The sequence below is a fragment of the Chiloscyllium punctatum genome, chromosome 9 (genome assembly GCF_047496795.1).
Source record: "Chiloscyllium punctatum isolate Juve2018m chromosome 9, sChiPun1.3, whole genome shotgun sequence".
NCBI lineage: Eukaryota > Metazoa > Chordata > Chondrichthyes > Orectolobiformes > Hemiscylliidae > Chiloscyllium > Chiloscyllium punctatum.
Window position 1 is genome coordinate 7,168,836 of NC_092747.1, and position 19,983 is coordinate 7,188,818.

The 19,983-nt window shown below is 47.1% G+C and overlaps 1 protein-coding gene across 1 annotated transcript in view; it reads right to left on the reverse strand.

Moving 5' to 3' along the window:
• Nucleotides 1-1,219: 1,219 nt before the first annotated feature.
• Nucleotides 1,220-19,983, reverse strand: part of mogat2 (monoacylglycerol O-acyltransferase 2) — a 60,796-nt gene continuing 42,032 nt past the window's right edge. Inside the window, exons 3-6 of the mRNA XM_072576589.1 lie at nt 13,737-13,941; nt 10,732-10,906; nt 3,719-3,918; nt 1,220-1,542 (exon numbers count right to left, since the gene is read on the reverse strand). Of these exons, the coding sequence (XP_072432690.1) occupies nt 1,388-1,542; nt 3,719-3,918; nt 10,732-10,906; nt 13,737-13,941 (735 nt within the window). The 3' untranslated portion in view covers nt 1,220-1,387. The remainder of the gene's footprint in view (nt 1,543-3,718; nt 3,919-10,731; nt 10,907-13,736; nt 13,942-19,983) is intronic.

The following is a 19,983-nucleotide window of genomic DNA, read 5'->3' on the forward strand; positions in this document are numbered from 1 at the left end:
ACAGTGCAGCACTCCTTCAGCATCGACCCCTCTAACAGTGCGGCACTCCCTCAGCACTGACCCTGTGACAGTGCGGCACTCCCTCAGCTCTGACCCTCCGACAGCGCGGCACTCCCTCAGCTCTGACCCTTTGACAGTGCGGCACTCCCTCAGCATTGACCCCTCTGACAGTGCGGCACTCCCTCAGCTCTGACACTCTGACAGTGCAGCACTCCCTCAGCACTGACCTTTCCGTCAGTGCGGCACTCCCTCAGCACTGACCCTCCAACAGTGCGGCACTCCCTCAGCATTGACCCTCCAGCACTGCAGCACTCCTTCAGCACTGACCCTCTGACAGTGCGGCACTTCTCAGCACTGACCCTCCAACAGTGCGGCGCTCCCTCAGCATTGACCCTTCAGCACTGCAGCACTCCCTCAGCACTGACCCTCCGATAGTGTAGCACTCCCTCAGTACTGACCCTCCGACAGTGCGGCACTCCCTCTGCACTGACACTCCGACAGTGTGGCACTCCCTCAGCACTGACCCTCCGACAGTGCGGCACTCCCTCTGCACTGACCCTCCGACAGTGCGGCGCTCCCTCAGCATTGACCCTCCTATGGTGCAGCACTCCCTCAGCACTGAACTTCTGACAGCGCAAATACTGACCCTCTGATGGTGTGGCATTCCTTCAGTACTGACTCTCAAACAGTGCAACATTCCCTCACCTCTGACCCTCTGACATTGCAGCACTCCCTCAACACTGACCCTCCAATAGTGTGTCACTCCATCAGCACTGACTGTCTGACAGTAAAACACTCCCTCAGTACTGGCTTACTGACAGTGCAGCACTCCCTCAGTTCTTACTCTTTGAATGGTTTTGTAGAAGGGTCACTGGACCCAAAATGTTAACTCTGTTTCTCTCTCCACAGATGCTGCCAGACCTGCTGAATTTCCAGTAATTTCTGTTTTTATTTCTAACTTCAAGCATCCGTCTTTGATTTTGTTTTTGTTTAATATCTTAAAATTTGTGCTCTCACACTACTCAAGGCAGCGGCATGGTTTCAGGGATCCAGCTTTCTATGTAGTGGTATCCCAATTTTGGACCATTTATGTGTTTCAATGGTTACTGAGGAGAAGTGGCAACTGTGTTTATATAGGTCCTACTGTAACAGCTTGTTAAACGTGATCTCAGCGTATAGTGGAAAATAACAAAGAAAAAAGCAATATCACGCAGGCTAGCATTTTTATTCTGTTCACTGAGTGTCCAAATTGGATGCCTTTTGATATGTTCTCTGAAACACTGCTCAGCAACTCCTTCCACCTAGCACCAACTCCTAGTCAGTCACGTCATATACATGGAATGGCAGATGGAAAGTGAAATCAAGAGTGCAGTTAAGAAGACGGAGCTCAGATAAAAGTTAGGTGTTTATCCTCAGCCAGCTTATATTTTGTTTTGTGCTCCTCAAAGAGTTTGATGAGTTCCTCGATGTATTTCTGATGAATTTCATCAATTTCCTGCTGTGTTGGATTTTCTTTCTTCTCCATGTCTATGGGTTTGCCGACTGAAAGTGAAAGGGAGATTTACTTGTTAGCTGCTTGACAGTGTGAAACAAATGGTTTTGTCAAATGGAACCATAAGAATTGTCGAACAATGTCGCACAGAAGGAGGCCATTCAGCCCTCTGTTCTTGTTCTGACTCTTTTGGTAGGGACATGCAAATTGTGTCTCAGGACATGCACTGTCCCGGCTGTCTTGTTCTCTTGCCCCATGAGCTTTTTGTCATATTTTTGTCCCCCTCCAATGTTTCTCCAGCTCCCCACAGAAACTGCTTCCTCCAGCCCTTCAGGCAGCCCATCACAGCTGTCAGTCCATAGAAGAAGGCAATTTGGCCCATCGTGTCTACACAGTGCTGTTCACCTTGCCTGGTCCTGCCCAAGTGCAGCATGTTACACTTAACCGGACTGAGTTCCTTTTGTCACTGATCAGCCCATTCGCCCATCTACATCCTCCATAATCTAAGGCTCACCATTTACCATCTCAACCAAGTTTTTTTTGAAATAGAGAAGACCTTCCTCCTCAATCTCTGACTTAAATGAGCACCCCGAACTCTGAGTTTTGCTCTCTGGTCCTGAACCCTAAGGTCAAACACTAAGATTTAGAAACAGAACCCTCTTGGAGCAGAGGATCTGCCAATAGAAATACATCGATATCATTCTGACAGCCTTTCCAAGAAGAGAGTTTCAGATTTTCACTCCCTTTTTTGTTATGTCACCCCGAATGTCCTGGCTTGAATTGTACAACTGTGTCCCCTTGGTACTGTCAGAGGAGGGTGACTGTGCCACTAATGACCAATTCTATCGTGTTCACATGACATGAGCAATGCAAGAGATTGTTTCAACACTCTACTTCCTCACCTCATGATCAAAGTACCTCTGAATTTTAAAGGATTTTATCCACAACTTCTGAATCCTTGAGTCAGTCTACAATAAATCCAGCAAAAGAAAGCAAGCTAACACCTATGTTTGAAGAATGCAATGTTTAAAACACCTCAAAACGCCAGGACTCTGAGTATATTTAAGGAGGAGATAGACAGATTGTTAATTAGTAACAGGTTAAAGGTGTATGGAGAGCGATTTAGGAAGAGGAAGTTGATGTTGAGATGAGATCATATCAATTAGCGGAGCAGGCTGGAAGGGCAGAATGACCTAGTCCTGCTCCTGGATCTTATGAATCCTCTTTCCAGTGGGACTTTGCATTTGCCTGGAAAGTAAACATGTCCTCTGACTCCAAACATCACCTTGCTGCATCATTGCTTACATTCAGGAATCTCTAGAATTACTCCCTTCAGCTCCCAAACATTTCGTGGAGCTTAATATCTAACTGCAACAAATTTCCTCTCATTGGACTCTCAGTCGGATAGCTACATTTTTGGTTTTACTATTCATCACTGGGTAACTTCAAGAAAGTTTGATGGGGGTCACTTTAAAATTGACATCACAACACAATTGAATGGTTATGTGCAGAAGGTGAGGAACAGAAGGTCTTTGCTCAATCTAACACTTCTCAAATATGTCACCTTAACTATTTCAATTCGATCACCCCTCAATATTTTAAACCTATGGCTGTATTAGCCACATCAATGAGACCTGTCCTCATCAATTTAACCTTTTTTATCCTGGGTACCAGCTTGTTGAGTCTAAACTGTATCACCTCCAAAGGCCCAGAACAGAACACGCGTTATTTCACTTTGATTGGAGCTTTGTACAGCTGGAACTTAACTTTTACCCCTCCACCTTGAGGTTAACATCAACAATCCACCAGCCTTTCTGATTATGTTTTGTATCTGTCCACGAAATGTCAGTTCTTGAGTATTTTTCCCACTGTCATTCTCCCATTCTGGTCTTCTGAAGTGAATTGGAAATGAATTTACTCGTTGAGAAACCTTGACTTTGGCAGATGATCTTGGTCAAACATGTGGCACATGCCTTCAAATGTAAAAATCACACAACACCAGGTGATAGTCCAACAGGTTTATTTGGAAGTACTAGCTTTTGAAGCGCTGGTCCTTCATTGGGTGGGTGTCAGGTGCCGCAACCACCTGATGAAGGAGTAGCGCTCTGAAAGCTAGCTTCCAGATAAACCTATTGGACTATAACCTGGTGTTGCATGCTTTTTAACTTTGTCCACCCCAGTCCAACACTTCCAAATCATGCTTTTAAATATGATTGTGTTACTTACCCACTGTGTAAATGGGCTTCCTGTATGGTAAGAGGCCAAAGCTATACTGGAATATACCACGGGCGTGGAAAAGGGGGAGTGATATTCCCATCACCTTCTGCAAACGTTCCTGGATCTTTCTTAACAGTGAACCCTTTGGATTGTTCACCTGATCAAATACCTCATTCTCACCAAAGGAAAATACTGGAACTAGGGACGCCCTTGAGGGGAAAAAAAACAAACACAAGCTTTTAATTTTGAAAGGGATCTTTCAGTCAGATTATAACGTTTAATTTTTGTTTGGTAGTGCACAACTTGACAATTGCTGAAAAATACCTACTTTGTCAAAGCTGTTCATCTTAGATTAGATTCCCTACAGTGCGGAAACAGGCCCTTCAGCCCAACAAGCCCACACCGACCCTCTGAAGAGTAAACCACCCAGACCCATTCACCTACTCATGTACCTATCACTACGGGCAATTTAGCATGGCCAATTCACCTAACCTGTACATCTTTGGACTGTGGGAAGAAACCGGAGCACCCGGAGGAAACCCACGCAGACATGGGGAGAATGTGCAAACTTCACGCTGACAGTCGCCCGAGGCTGGAATTAAACCCGGGTCCCTGGTGCTGCAAGGCGGCAGTGCTAACCACTAAGCCACCATGCATTCTCATCAGGATCATTTACAAGAATACCAGAGTAAAGGTGGGACAATGTTTTTATACTAGATGGGAAAGAGTGCTGATTGGAACGTGGACTGCAAAATTCTTTCCCTAAAGAATAGAAGAAAGATCTTATAGAACGGAAATAAGGAGAAACTTCTTCAGCCAGAGAGTGGGGAATCGATGGAATTCACTGCCACAGAAGGCTGTGGGGGCCAGGTCATGAAGTGTATTAAAGACTGAGATAGATAGGTTCTTGATTGTCAAGGGGATTAAGGGTTACGGGGAGAAAGTGGGAGAATGGGGTTGATAAACTTATCAGCCATGATCGAATGCTGAAGCCGACTTGATGGGTTGAATGGCCTAATTTCAACTCCAATGCCTTATGGTCTAAAGAACATTAGAGAGCCTTATGGGTTTTTACAACAATTGATCACAGCTTCACAGTTATCATTACTAAGGTGAGAGGTGGGACCTTTCCAATGCCAGACCACCTTTGGCGAGTCAGTTTGGAAAGTAAAGTGGGATTGGCAGAAATGAGATTCCTGATGTTAAGAGAAAAGAGACTGCTTCAGCAACCAACCTCTGAACAGTGAGACAAGAACCTTGCTAGGAAGGGGCAGGAGAAGTACTTGCATATGTTTGTATGGGGTTGTTTGGCTCAGTTGGCTAATGATTGCAAGAATCAGAGAATCCCTACAGTGTGGGAGCAGGCCATCCAGCCTATTGGGTCCACCCAAACCCACCCCCTCCCTTTAACCCTGCATTGCCTATGGCCAATCCACCCAGCCTGCACATCTTTGGTCTGTGGAAGGAAACCTGCATAGATGCAGGTAGGAAGTGCAAACTCCACCCAGACAGTCGCCCGAGGCTTGAATTGAATCCGGATCCCTGGTGCTGTGAGGCAACAGTGCTAACTGTTGAGCCACCGTTCCCCCAACCTCCCCCCCTCTTTTGTTGGATTCATCCATTCATTTGAGTGTGGATTCAATTCCTGCATCAACTGAGGTTGCCATAAAGGGATTCTCCTTCTCACCCTCTCCCCTCACTTAGAGTGTGGTGACTCTCAGGTTAATTTGCCACCAGTCATCTCTCTCTCTCTCTCTTTATTGTGGGAGCAGCCCTATGGTCTGGTAGGATTATGGTGACATTATCTATGACTTGATCTTGCCTCACGATATGAGATTCCCCAGTGACAATTCAAAGTCAAAAGGCCATAGAAATTTTACAGCATAGAAGGAAGTCATTTGGCACATCATGCAATCAAACATCCATCTATCATAATCCCATTTTGCAGCGCTTGGTCCATAGCCTTATATGCTGTTCATCTGTTCATCTAAATAATTCTTCAATATTTGAGGGTTTCGGTCTCTCCTACCCTTACAGGCAGTGTGTTCCAGATACCTACCACCCTCTGGCTCTGAAGATAATGCCTCAAAAATCTTCTAAATCTCCTATTCCTTATGCTAAATCTGTCCCCGTGTCTGCTTATCCAGCTGCAAAGGGGAATTGCTTCTCCCTATCTACCCTGTCTATGTCCCTCAGATCTTTCTAAACCTCAAACAGGTCCCCCTAAAGTGGGCACTTGTAGGCTTCAGCTCACCATGTGTTCTGTAAGCCTTGGGTACTGGTCACCAATGTCTCAGGGCGACTGCCTGCCCAGGCCCTGACCATTGGACATTGGCATTAGAAATGTACCAGCCTCACTGGTATATCTCCAACCCAATCACAACAAGGCTCTGCATCTTGGAGTGCACTGGTATTCAGCATTGCAGTACAAGACACCCTGTGCCCAGGGACGGGAGCCAGCTCATGGATTATACCAGGCCACATCTCAGGGACTCACTGCTTGCTCTCTTGGTGCTCATTCACCCTGCACTAACTTGGATGCTCACAGAATCCCCGTTTTGCCTTTATGCACTTTGCCCCCCTCAGCTGCACCTTAAGGGTGTACGATATTTCTACCTTGCCTTGCCCTTTAGCAGCAGACACAAAGCTGGGCAGTTCATCATGGATGTCAGCAGTCATATGGGTGGACATGTTGCTGGATTACACTAGAAGGTAAAGTCACCTGAGTCTTACCAGACCACATCATGGGCACCATGGTGGCTCAGTGGTTAGCACTGTTACCACACAGTACCAGGCACCTAAATTTGATTCCACCCTCAAGCGACTGTCTGTGTGGAGTTTGCACATTCCCCCCGTGTGGGTTTCCTCCGGGTGCTCCGGTTTCTTCCCATAATCCAAAGGTCTGCGGGTTAGGTGGATGGGCCATGGGAAATTTCCCTATAGTATCCAGGGAAGTGCAGGCTAGGTGCATTAACTATAGGAAATGCAAGTTAAGGAGATAGGTAAGGTGGGTGCATCTGGGTGGGTTGCTCTTCGAAGGGGTCAGTATGGACGCGATGGGTCTACTTCAGGACTGTATGGATTCTCTGATTCTAAATGGCTGTTCCCTCATTAGACACAACTGGTGGTGGTTTAACCAGAGGATCACCATGCCTCAGGTGAGGGGAGAGGGCGAGTCCTTCATGGTAACCTCAGCCAGTGCAGAAACTGAATCCATGCTGTTGGTGTCGCTCTATCTTACAAGCCAGTCATTCAGCCAACTGAGCTAACTGACCATTTTATCCAATATGGCAACAATCTCATATCTGCATCACATATTTACCTCTCTGCAGTATACACACTATATGAGTACTGTGTGCAGTTCTGAACACCCTATTATCGGAAGGATATTATTAAATTGGAGAGCGTTCAGAAAAGATTTACCAGGATGTTGGCAGGACTGGAGGGTTTGAGTTGTAAAGATAAGCTGGATCAGCTTGGACATGTTTCGCTGAGCATCAGAGGTTGAGGGGTGACCTTTGAGAGGTTTATAAAATCATATGGGGCATAGATAAGATAAATAGCAAAGGTTTTTCCCCTGGGGGGGGGGGGGGGGAGTATAAAACTAGAGGGCATATTTTTAAGATGAGAGAAGAAAGATTTAAAAATAACACAGGGACAACTTTTTTATGCAGAAATCATATGTGGAATGAACTGCCAGAGAAACAGTAGATGCAGGTGCAGTTACAATGTTTAATATATATTTGGATAAGTTCATGAATCAGAAAGGTTTGGAGGGATATGGGCCAAACGCAGGCAAGTGGGACTGTTAGTTTGGAAACATGGTCAGCATGGGCTAGTTGGACCAAAGGGTCTGTTTCCATGTTGTATGACAGTATGACTCTACGTGACTTAAACAAAGTGCCTTGCCTCAAAGTCTAAACGGATCGGTCCTCAGTCAAATCAAGGGAGCCAGCACTGGGAGTCATGGGCATCATTTGATATCTGCCCGGGGGTTTGGGCACAGTCAGTCGGTCACTTGGGGGTGGTCATTGTCAGAGGGCCTGTATCACTCCAGTCTGGTGATAGAGCCTTGGTCAGCCCGGTAAGTCCAGGGTAACAGTCTGGGGATTGTGCTATGCTTGTCGGGGAGGTTGCACAGAGATCAGTCAGGGACTGTTTGCCCAAGTCAGTCAAGGGGCTGCTCCACGGTCAGTCCTGGGGTTTTGACCACAAACAGTCAATGGCAGGGTTGGGGAGAGTGTGTTATAAGGGACCACTCCTACAGGGAAAGTTGAGGAACTCAATTGTGGGCATTGAAGGCAGCATGCTAGGATGAAGAGGGTGTGACATCTGTGAAGAGAGAGGAACAACATGTAAGGAGGGGTCAGGGAGATAGAGGATCATTGGAAGGAAAGTGGTAATGGAGATGCATCAGTACCAATTGCCTTCAGTTGGGATACAATGTGTTACTGTGTGTGGCATGTCGAATGCTTGGGATGGTGGATACATTGAGGAGTGAACATTTGGATTGGTAACTGAGTTGGGTGGGAACACTTTATAAAATTCGTTCACACAATGTGAATATCTCTGGCTAGGCTAGAATTTATTACCCAGAAGGCAGTGAAGAATCAAGCACAATGCTGTGGGTCTGGAGTCATACGTAGGCCAGACCAGGCGAGTATAGACTGATGTGTCACCAGTGAACCCGATGAGAGTGTTTATTGTCACCGTCAGTCGAGCCCTCCATTCCAGAGTTTTCATTGAACTTCTATTTCACCTCCTGCTAAGGCAGAATTAACTTACATCCCCCAGAATGTCATTTTTTTAAAAGATATTCATTCATGGATTGAGGGCATCGCTGGCTAGGCCAGCATTTATTGCTCAGGGGGCACCCTGAGGGTCAACCACATTGCTGTGGGTCTGGAGTCACATGTCAGCCAGACCAGGTAAGGACACCAGTTTCCTCCCCTAAAGGGAATTAGTGAACCAGATGGGGTTTTCCAACATTCAACAATGGTTTGGTTGTCATCATCAGACTCTTAATTCCAGACTCTTATTGGATTTAAATTCCACTATTTGCCTTTGAACCTGGGTCTCCAGAACATTAACGGAGTCTCTGGATTTATAGTCGAGTGATAATTATGCCACTAGGCTATCACCTCCCTGACATCACTGGTAGCTAACAGGGTTGACAGGTCACAGAACCAAGAAGGGAAGTGAAGATATGCTGAGGGGAGGGGGTCACCTAGACTGAGAGGCTGAATCTGTGGCTCACTGTGTGAAGTTTGATTGCTGTCTCCTTCCATCAAGATGCAAACAGTCAGTGCACCATGGAGATGGAAATGGCTCCACTCTGGCTTGGCAAGGGCAGTGTAAGTGTTTCACTCTCTGGGATCCACATTCATTCAATGTGAGGCCCTTCACAGGGCATCCATCAGATACCCACACAGTCCAGGTGAAGGGCACCTGACATCATACACTGCTGCATGCCTACCTGAGGCATTGATCTACTGTTGGAGTACAACGCAAGGTCACAAACACTCTTTGTGCCATCAAACAATGGCAGCAACTCTTCCCACTATTGGCTGTGATGCACAAGCAGCTCATTGAGGCCTGGAAGGATTGATCCTGTTCATCAAAGTAACTGTCACCTTCCAGGGTACCACAGCTTGCAGATAGCACAGGGGTTGCTCACCCCGCCCCTTGGGACCATCAAACATGGTGTGGCACTAAGGGTGATGAAATTCTGCACCTTCAGTCTTGTAGTTGCAGCTAGAATGACACCCACTTACAGCTGGTGGTCATATTTTAACCAATGTGATGCAGCATTTACAAGGACGTGTCACTCATGGCATCTCTGTGCCCTCAGCTGGCCACCTTCTACTCTCTGTCCCTCCCACTATGTCTTTGTTAAGTCCCAGCGTGTGCAACTGGTCTTGAGGGAGCCTGCCCTGCCTTGGAACCCATTGGCCTTGGGGTTTTGCTTGGGTGCCGGCGCCCAGGCGGAGTTTGTGGACAGAGGGCCCAGAGATGCTGAATGCAAAGAGACAGGTTCACCCGACTCAGTGAGAAGTCCCGTGGAGCTGAGGGCGGAGGGGAAAGGTCACCCTGACCATGGTCTGGTGTCTCAGCTCCCTCTGGTGGTGTCAAGGGAACAAGCCATCCCTCCTCTCCATCAGCCCTTCCACCAGGACCCTGTCAGTAAGTGGGGATGCCACCTTTCCCCTGTCCAACATCACCAGGCAACTCTATAGGGAAAAGGACTGGACCTGGCAGCTCTGAACCGATGACATTTCACCTGGTGCCGGACTGCTTTTTATGCCATGAATCCTGGGAAGTCCCAGCAATGACAAGTAAGTCTGCCTCTGGCAAGAGGGATAGAGGGATGAGGTGGGCATTATAGAGGCACTGTGAGATAAGGAGAGTGGTGAACCTGTGGAATTCACTACCACAGAGACTGGTTCAGGCTAAAACATTATGTGTGTTCAAGAAGGAGGTGGAGATAGCTCTTATGGCTAAAGGGATCGAGGGATATGGAGGGAGGGAAGGTCAGATTAGGGTGTTGAGCTTGATGTTCAACTATGAATGGGGGAGCAGGCTCAAAGGGCCGAATGGCCTATTCCTGCTCTTATTTTCATCTTTCTAATGACGCAAGTTTGGGAGAATCATGTGAGATTTCATTAGAGGTCCACAGAGAGAAATCTTCCATGGATTGAGCCAAAAGTGACATTTTGCTGATTTTTGGTAAAACTCAACCTTGGTTTTCTCTTTGCTAATTGAATTTAAGTTTCACTAGGACCTGAAGCAGCAACCAGGGCAACTAAGGGCAGAAAATAAATGTTGGCCAGCCAGCGACGCTCATGTCCCACAACTGAATAAAAAATTTTCCCTAGCATTAGCCTGTCCCTTTAGTTTGCCAGCTCAGTGAGATTACCACAATGTCTCTGTTTTTCTCCTAGATTAACCAGACAATTAACATTGTGACTCGTTAATCAGACCTGGTGCTGGTGAGGTTAATGTGATCCAGGTGTATCACTTACCCGTACTGGAGAGCAAGTTTGACAAATCCTTTTCTGTTCTTCAGCAGCAGTGTTAATGCTCCTGGTCTAGCATCCAGAGCTTCTGGAGCACCTCCAATGACAATGACAGCGACATTGCCACCTTCTGCTCTCTTCAGTAAATACTGTGCGCTCTCCTTGGCTGATGACACCAGACCTGGAACATGGGAAGCATGTGTGTGGAAACCAACCATGAACCTGATGAAGGGCCTATGCCCGAAACATCAATTCTCCTGCTCCTCGGATGCTGCCTGACCTATTGTGCTTTTCCAGCATCACACTCTTGACACTAACCAAGAACAAGAGAGATCAGAAATCACATGCACAAATGTAGCTCCCTTCAAGACATGTCAAAGCTCTACAGACATGAGGACTTCCTAAAGTATGCGGGTGTATAAGCGTATGAATTAGGAGTAAGAGGAGACCAATCAGCCACCCTAGTGTGTTCTGTCATTCAGTAGCATCATGGCTGAACTTATGATAACAATTCTCTGCACATCCCTAGTAACGTTTTCATTCCTTCACTTGTCAGGAATCTATCCATCTACATCTTAAAAATATCCAAGCACTTTGCTGTATATTAATCTCCACATTTTGTAATTTTTTTCTCTCACTTCAGTCCATAATTAAAAGTACATGAAAATAGAAAGACTCAGTTTTGGTGCTGGTATTGAAGGCATGGCTGGTACACGTTTTGGTGTCAATACTATCTATCATAAAATGATAGTGATCTTGAGTTCATTCAAAGCACTGGCTCTTAAATCCTTACTTGCAACAAAATCTGTTCTCCCATTGCCTACGTACCTTGCTGATCTACATTGGCTCCTCATCCAGCAAATGTGAAAATTCGTATCTGTTAAATTCCTCTGTGGTCTCACTTGCTCTGTCTTCGCTACACATTTCAGAGGGAATTTTGTGGAGGTGTCAGGGGTCACAGCCGATGTGGGAAGGCCAACAACAGGGGAGGGGAGGGGTTCTGGGCAAATTGGCGGATCTGAACTACTCCCTTATTGAAGTACTAATCCCACATTGTATGACCAGTGCAACTCCACCTCTTATGATCCTGCCTCACTAGCTACCTGATGAAGGAGCAGCGTTCTGAAAGCCTATATTTTCAAATAAGCCTGTTGGACTATAACCTGGTGTTGTGTGATTTTTAACTTTGTACACCCCAGTCCAACACCAGCACCTCCAAATCATGTATCTGGAATGGTAGTTAGATCATGCCCTGTTTGTGCCTTTAGATCATTGTGTTGTGAATACTGTGGGCATTCAGGTAGAGTGAACTTAACATTGTCTTTTTGATATTATTCCACATTCAAGTTACACTCGATGCTCACCTTTGTTTCTCCCAGCTTCGAGTCTCCCTTGCAGCTTTTCCACTTCATTTCACCAAAGTTTAAACCAACCCCTCATCAAACCTCCTGATGAGGTTTTTAAAGTTCATTTGCAGGATGTAAGCATCATTATCTAGGCCAGCTTTTATTGACCATCTCTAGTTGCCCTCCAGTACAACAGCACGGCTTGCTCAGCCATTCTAGAGGGCAGTTAAGAGTCAAGAACATTGCTGTGGGTCTGGGGTCATATATAGAGCTGAAAATGTGTTGCTGGAAAAGCGCAGCAGATCAGGCAGCATCCAAGGAGCAGGAGAATCGGCGTTTCGGGCATGAGCCCTTCTTCAGGAATGAGGAAAGTGTGCCAAGCAGGCTAAGATAAAAGGTAGGGAGGAGGGACTTGGGGAAGGGGCTTTGGGAATGCGATAGGTGGAAGAAGGTTAAGGTGAGGGTGATAGGCCGGAGTGGGGGTGGGGGCGGAGAGGTCAGGAAGAAGATTGCAGGTTAGGAAGGTGGTGCTGAGTTTGAGGGTTGGGACTGAGACAAGGTGGGGGGAGGGGAAATGAGGAAACTGGAGAAGTCTGAGTTCATCCCTTGTGGTTGGAGGGTTCTTAGGCGGAAGATGAGGCGCTCTTCCTCCAGCCGTCGTGTTGCTATGGTCTGGCGATGGAGGAGTCCAAGGACCTGGATATCCATGGTGGAGTGGGAGGGGGAGTTGAAGTGTTGAGCCATGGGGTGGTTGGGTTGGTTGGTCCGGGTGTCCCAGAGGTGTTCTCTGAAACGTTTCGCAAGTAAGCGGCCTGTCTCCTCAATATAGAGGAGCCACATCAGGTGCAGTGGATGCAGTAAATGATGTGTGTGGAGGTGCAGCTGAATTTGTGGCGGATATGGAAGGATCCCTTGGGGCCTTGGAGGGAAGTGAGGGGGGAGGTGTGGGCGCAAGTTTTGCATTTCTTGTGGTTGCAGGGGAAGGTGCCGGGAGTGGAGGTTGGGTTGGTGGGGGGTGTGGACCTGACGAGGGAGCCACGGAGGGAGTGGTCTTTTCGGAACGCTGATAGGGGAGGGGAGGGAAATATATTCCTGGTGGTGGGGTCCGTTTGGAGGTGACGGAAATGACGACGGATGATACGATGTATATGGAGGTTGGTGGGGTGGTAGGTGAAGACCAGTGGGGTTCTGTCCTGGTCCCTGCCACCCTGCCCCCACCCTGCCCCTGTAAAAACGCCATCACATATTCCCAATTCCTTCATTTCTGCCGCACCTGCTCCCAGGAGGACCAGCTCCAATACCGAACAATCCAGATGGCCTCTTTCTTCAAAGACCGCAATTTCCCCCCAGACGTGATCGACGATGCTCTCCACCGCATCTCCTCCACTTCCCGCTCCTCTGCCCTTGAGCCCCGCCCCTCCAATCGCCACTAGGGCAGAACCCCATTCCCTCCCCAGTAGCAATACCTGTCCTTTTAAGATGTAACCCATCAGTTGGTACAAACATCGCTTGCCCCCAAAACTAACTTTAGTCTTTCAGACATTTTATTCAATACAAATTCCACCCACTGCCATGTTGGGATTAGAAACCCATATTCCCAGAATCTGGATTACTAGTGCAGTCATATTATCACAGCACAATTGCCTTCCCAAGCACGTTACCTACCTCCACTCATAATATAGTCTCGGAAGAATGGGATCCTGAACCAGAGAGATAGCATCAGCAGATGTGGCTTCAGCCCGGGGTACATTTCCCTGAACCCTGTCACCTCAGTGCAGAAGTTTCCAAAGGCCCCAGCAACCAATACGCCATGTGGATGGAAACCAAAGATATAATTCTTCTTGGGATCCAGGTCTGCAGTCTTAATAAGCTGCAAGAGAACATCGTGGTAAAAAAACTGTCAATCTTCAGATGCACGGAAGCATGAGAGTTTTCCCAATAGTGAATCTGTGAACCAGAGAAAGAGACCTTTCAGCCCATCATGCCACTGTTTACTCCCAATCACTTGGTCTTTTCTCATTTGACTATATTTCGCATTCACATTGACAATATGTAAGACATCCACCACCTTCAACATCCACTCCGTTCACCACTAACACTCAGTAGCAACATTGTGTACCATCTGCAAGCGGCACTGTGGAAATTCATCAAAGATCCTCAGGCAGCATCTTCCAAACCCATGACCACTTCCATCTAGAAGGACAAGGGCAGCAGATACACGAGAACACCAGCCCCTGCAAGTTCCCATCCAAGCCACTCACCATTCCTGACTTGGAAATATATTGCCGTTCCTTCAGTGTCACTGGGTTCCCTCCCTAAGGGAATTTCTGGAATACCTACAGCACATGAACTGCACCAGTTCAAGAAGGCAGCTCACCGTCACCTTCTCAAGGGCAACTAAAGGTGGCTATTAAATATGAGCCCAGCCAACAACACCCACATTGTGTGAATGAATAAGTAAAAACATATCCAGAGACTCACGCAGAGATTACTGGAGAAACTCAATAGTTCTGGCAGCATTTGTGGAGAAAGAAACTGAGCTAATGATTCAAGTACAGTATGAATGCTTCACTCACCCTTTCAGAAAATGAATGTCAGATCATTATTCTGTGTAATGCTTTTCTTTCTTATTCTTCCATTGCTTTAAAACAACAGGCTCATTAATGGAATATGTGTCTTACTGGCTATGTCTGTATTTATTGTCCATCTCTAATTGCACTTGAGCTACTTTTGCCAATTACTGTTACTCTGTATCCATTTTTTATTAGTTCATTTGTGATGAGTGTATCGCACAGACAAGACCAGCCAATATTGCCACCACTGACCCTTGTGCCAAAGGTAATAATTTCTTTGTGTTCAAAATCAAAACTGCTCGATCAAAAACCACTCATTATTTTGAAGTTGAAAATCACACAACACCAGGTTATAGTCCAACAGGTTTATTTGGAATCGCGAGCTTTCGGAGCGTCGCTCCTTCATCAGGTGGTTGTGGAGTATAAGATCACAACCACCTGATGAAGGAGCAGTACGCCGAAAGCTAGTGATTCCAAATAAACATGTTGGACTCTAACCTGGTGTTGTGTGATTTTAATGTTGCCCACCCCAGTCCAACAACGGCATTTCCAAATCATAATTTTGAACACTTCCATCAAATACTGTCTTAAACATTTGGCCTTTTTGAGAATGAATCAAGATTAGAGTGGTGCTGGAGATGCCCGAAGCATCGATTTTCCTGCTCCTGGGATGCTGCCTGACCTGCTGTGCTTTTCCAGCACCACTCTAATCTTGACTCTAATCTCCAGCATCTGCAGTACCCACTTCTGCCTTTTTGAGAATGAACCCAGTTTCCCCAGTCTCTGCACTTAGTCAGTCCTCTGTCTCCAGTTTGCGGATAGGAGCGAGACTGTTTCACCGCAGAGTATTGTGTGCAGTGTTAATCTTCTTATCCAAGAAACCATCTACTATAGATGAAGTGATGGCCTGGTGGTATTATCACCGGACTGTTAATCCAGAGACAAAGGTAATGTTCTGGGGACCTGGGTGCAAATCCTTCTGTGGTAGGTGATGGAATTTGAATTCAACACAAGTGTGGAGTTAAGAGTCCAAGGATGACTATGTGAATCTGTTGCCAACTGTTGAGAAAACCCATCTGGTTCAGTAATGTCATTTAGGGAAGGAAGCTGCCATCCTTACCTGGTCTGGCCTACATGTGACTCCAGGTCTCATTACTGCCCTTTGGATATTTAGGGATGGGCAATAAATGCTGACACCCACATTCAGTGAATGAATTTTAAATATCCTGCCATCAAGGGAGTGCAGTGGGAATTCACCAGATTGATTCCTGGCATGGCAGGCTTGACAAATTGGATTGATTGGAGGTATAGGCATTGGGGTTTAGAAGAATGAGATGGGATGTCATTGAAAACAATTCAATATGATCATGTTTGATGCAATTGTGGCCTCAACTCCACCTTATCGCCTGTTCCCCCATATCTCGGAGAAAGTGAGGACTGCAGATGCTGGAGATCAGTTGAAGAATGTGGTGCTGGAAAAGCGCAGCCAATCAGGCAGCATTCAAGGAGCAGATGAGTTGACGTTTCAGGCATAAGCCCTTCATCAGTATTGGGGAAAAGTTAACATTATTTGCCTGGAAGCCATTTTCCTGATTCAGCTGAGAGTTCCATTTTGTGTCCCCAGCCAGGACTTGCTGGCTATGCATTCCTTACTATGAGGTAATGTGAAAGGTTGTCCTTATCTTCCTTCTCAAGATAGTGTCTCCTCCCTTTGCTGAATGATCAGCGCAGGCTGTAGAACCAGTCAAGGTGACATAGACTTTCCAATTAATCCCCCTTCCTCCTCTAGTTATTGCCTTTTCATGGTCATGCAGCCAATTAGGGATATCTCTGCTCAGTATTAGCAATCTGTGGAACTAGAGCAGATACCACTTGATCTGTCCACTTGTGGAATGCATAATAGTGCTTTAGTTTTGAACTTAATGACTAACCTCTAATTTAGTACCAACTTGTAAGCATGCCAAACTGTGTAATTAACGGTCAGCTCCTAGCTGTTTTCTCTATATAATCCTGTAGTATCCTGATGTATTTTGGAATAATACCGAGCCACAGTTAGGACGGTTAATTCCCCATGATATAGCGTGTAAGAAACTAATCAGTTTGCGAGGTCCGAGTGGGACAGTTTTCTTCAACAATCAGAAATGAGGCTCATTCGTGATGAAGGGCTTATGCCTGAAACGTTGACTCTCCTGCTCCTCGGATGTTCCCCCATATCCTTGAGAATTCATTATTGCTCAAAAATCTATCTAATTCAACCTTGAATATGTTCAATGAGTCCGTCTCCAGCGCACTCAGTGGAAGAGAATCCCGCAGATTAATGATCCTCCAAGGGAGGACGTAAACCTTCTCATCTCTGTCTAAAGTGGGAAGTCCCTCAGCTCCTCAGTATAGATTCTCCCATGAGGAGAGAGATCCTCTCAGCATCTACACTATCCAGCCTCTTCACGATCTCATATGCTTCAATAAGATCAGCTCTCGTTATTCTTCACTCTAATGGGCTAAGCCCAAAATGTTCATCTTTCCTCATAAGGACTTTCCTTCATTCCAGTTTCTGGATTAGTGGTGCTGGAAGAGCACAGCAGTTCAGGCAGCATCCAAGGAGCTTCGAAATCGACGTTTCGGGCAAAAGCCCTTCATCAGGACTAAAGGCAGAGAGCCTGAAGCATGGAGAGATAAGCTAGAGGAGGGTAGGGGTGGGGAGAAAGTAGCATAGAGTACAATGGGTGAGTGGGGGAGGGGATTAAGGTGATAGGTTAGGAAGGAGGGTGGAGTGGATAGGTGGAAAAGGAGACAGGCAGGTAGGACAAGTCCGGACAAGTCAAGGGGACAGTGCTGAGCTGGACGTTTGGAACTAGGGTGAGGTGGGGGAAGGGGAAATGAGGAAACTGTTGAAGTCCACATTGATGCCCTGGGGTTGAAGTGTTCCGAGGCAGAAAATGAGGCGTTCTTCCTCCAGGCGTCTGGTGGTGAGGGAGCTCCATGTCCTCGGCAGAGTTGGGGGGGGGGTGGGGGGGAGTTGAAATGTTGGGTCACGGGGCAGTGTGGTTGATTGGTGTGGGTGTCCCGGAGATGTTTCCTAAAGCGCTCTGCTAGGAGGCGCCCAGTCTTCCCAATGTAGCGGAGACCGCATCAGGAGCAATGGATACAATAAATGATATTAGTGGACGTGCAATTAAAACTTTGATGGAAGTGGAAGGCTCCTTTAGGGCCTTGGATAGAGGTGAGGGAAGAGGTATGGGCGCAGGTTTTACAGTTCCTGCGGTGGCAGGGGAAAGTGCCAGGATGGGAGGGTGGGTTGTAGGGGGGCGTGGACCTGACCAGGCCCCAGCTATGCCTATCTCTTTGTTGGCTACGTAGAGCAGTTGATCTTCCGTAATTACACAAGCACCACTCCCCACCTCTTCCTCCGCTACATTGATGACTGCATTGGCACCACCTCATGCTCCCGCGAGGAGGTTGAGCAATTCATCAACTTCACCAACACATTCCACCCTGACCTTAAATTTACCTGGACCATCTCTGACACCTCCCTCCCCTTCCTGGACCTCTCCATCTCCATTAATTACGATCGACTTGACACTGACATTTTTTACAAACCCACCGACTCCCACAGCTACCTGGATTACACCTCTTCCCACCCTACCTCTTGCAAAAATGCCATCCCGTATTCCCAATTCCTTCGCCTCCGCTGTATCTGCTCCCAGGAGGACGGGTTCCACCACAGAACACACCAGATGGCCTCCTTCTTTAGAGACTGCAATTTCCCTTCCCACTTGGTAAAAGATGCCCTCCAACGCATCTTGTCCACATCCTGCATCCCTGCCCTCAGACCCCACCCCTCCAACCGTAACAACGACAGAACGGCCCTGGTGCTCACCTTCCACCCTACCAACCTTCGCATAAACCAAATCATCAGCCGACATTTCCGCCACCTCCAAACAGACCCCACCACCGGGAATATATTTCCCTCCCCACCCCTTTTCGCCTTCTGCAAAGACCGTTCCCTCCGTGACTACCTGGTCAGGTCCACGCCCCCAAACAACCCACCCTCCCATTCTGGCACTTTCCCCTGCCACCGCAGGAACTGTAAAACCTGTGCCCACACCTCCTCCCTCACCTCTATCCAAGGCCCTAAAGGAGCCTTCCACATCCATCAAAGTTTTACTTGCACATCCACTAATATCATTTATTGTATCCGTTGCTCCCGACGCAGTCTCCTCTACATTGGGGAGACTGGGCGCATCCTAGCAGAGCGCTTTAGGAAACATCTCCGGGACACCCGCACCAATCAACCACACCGCCCCGTGGCCCAACATTTCAACTCCCCCTCCCACTCTGCCGAGGACATGGAGGTCCTGGGCCTCCTTCACCACCGCTCCCTCACCACCAGGTGCCTGGAGGAAGAATGCCTCATCTTCCGCCTCGGAACACTTCAACCCCAGGGCATCAATGTGGACTTCAACAGTTTCCTCATTTCCCTTTCCCCCACCTCACCTTAGTTCCAAACTTCCAGCTCAGCACTGTCCCAATGACTTGTCTGGATTTGTCCTACCTGCCTATCTCCTTTTCCACCTATCCACTCCACCCTCTCCTCCCTGACCTATCACCTTCATCCCCTCCCCCACTCACCCATTGTACTCTATGCTACTTTCTCCCCACCCCCACCCTCCTCTAGCTTATCTCTCCATGCTTCAGGCTCACTGCCTTTCTTCCTGATGAAGGGCTTTTGCCCGAAACGTCGATTTCGAAGCTCCTTGGATGCTGCCTGAACTGCTGTGCTCTTCCAGCACCACCACTCCAGAATCTGGTTTCCAGCATCTGCAGTCATTGTTTTTACCCCTTCATTCCAGTAGTCAGCCAACAATTCCTTTCTGATATAATTCTGACCTGATTTGTCATGGAGCCAAGGTGAGTAAAACTATCTTGACCGAGTTGAATATCAGAATATATTCATGGGGCTGAATGGCCTTCTTCAGTTCCCGTGTGAAAAATGCTGCCTCTGGATTCTCATCCAAACGTACAACATACAAATGGTCAATTGTATCCCATCCTGTCAGAATTTCCAAAGATTTATTTTTGTAAACAAAACGCACATCTTGGAAGTGATTTGAAAAGTGAAGGTCATGTGGAACAGTGACCTTGAACATCGAGTGCAATGCTACAGTTTTAAAGGCCGTAAATTAATCTTTAACAGATTAATTGTTCAATAAATAAATAAACACGGTTGTAGAACTGGGGGTGGAGCAGAAGGAGTTAGGAGGAGAGGAGTAGAGTGATTTTGGTTTTGAATGTGGTTTTGTTCTGGGATCCAGGTTCAAATCCTGCCACAGCAGATGGTG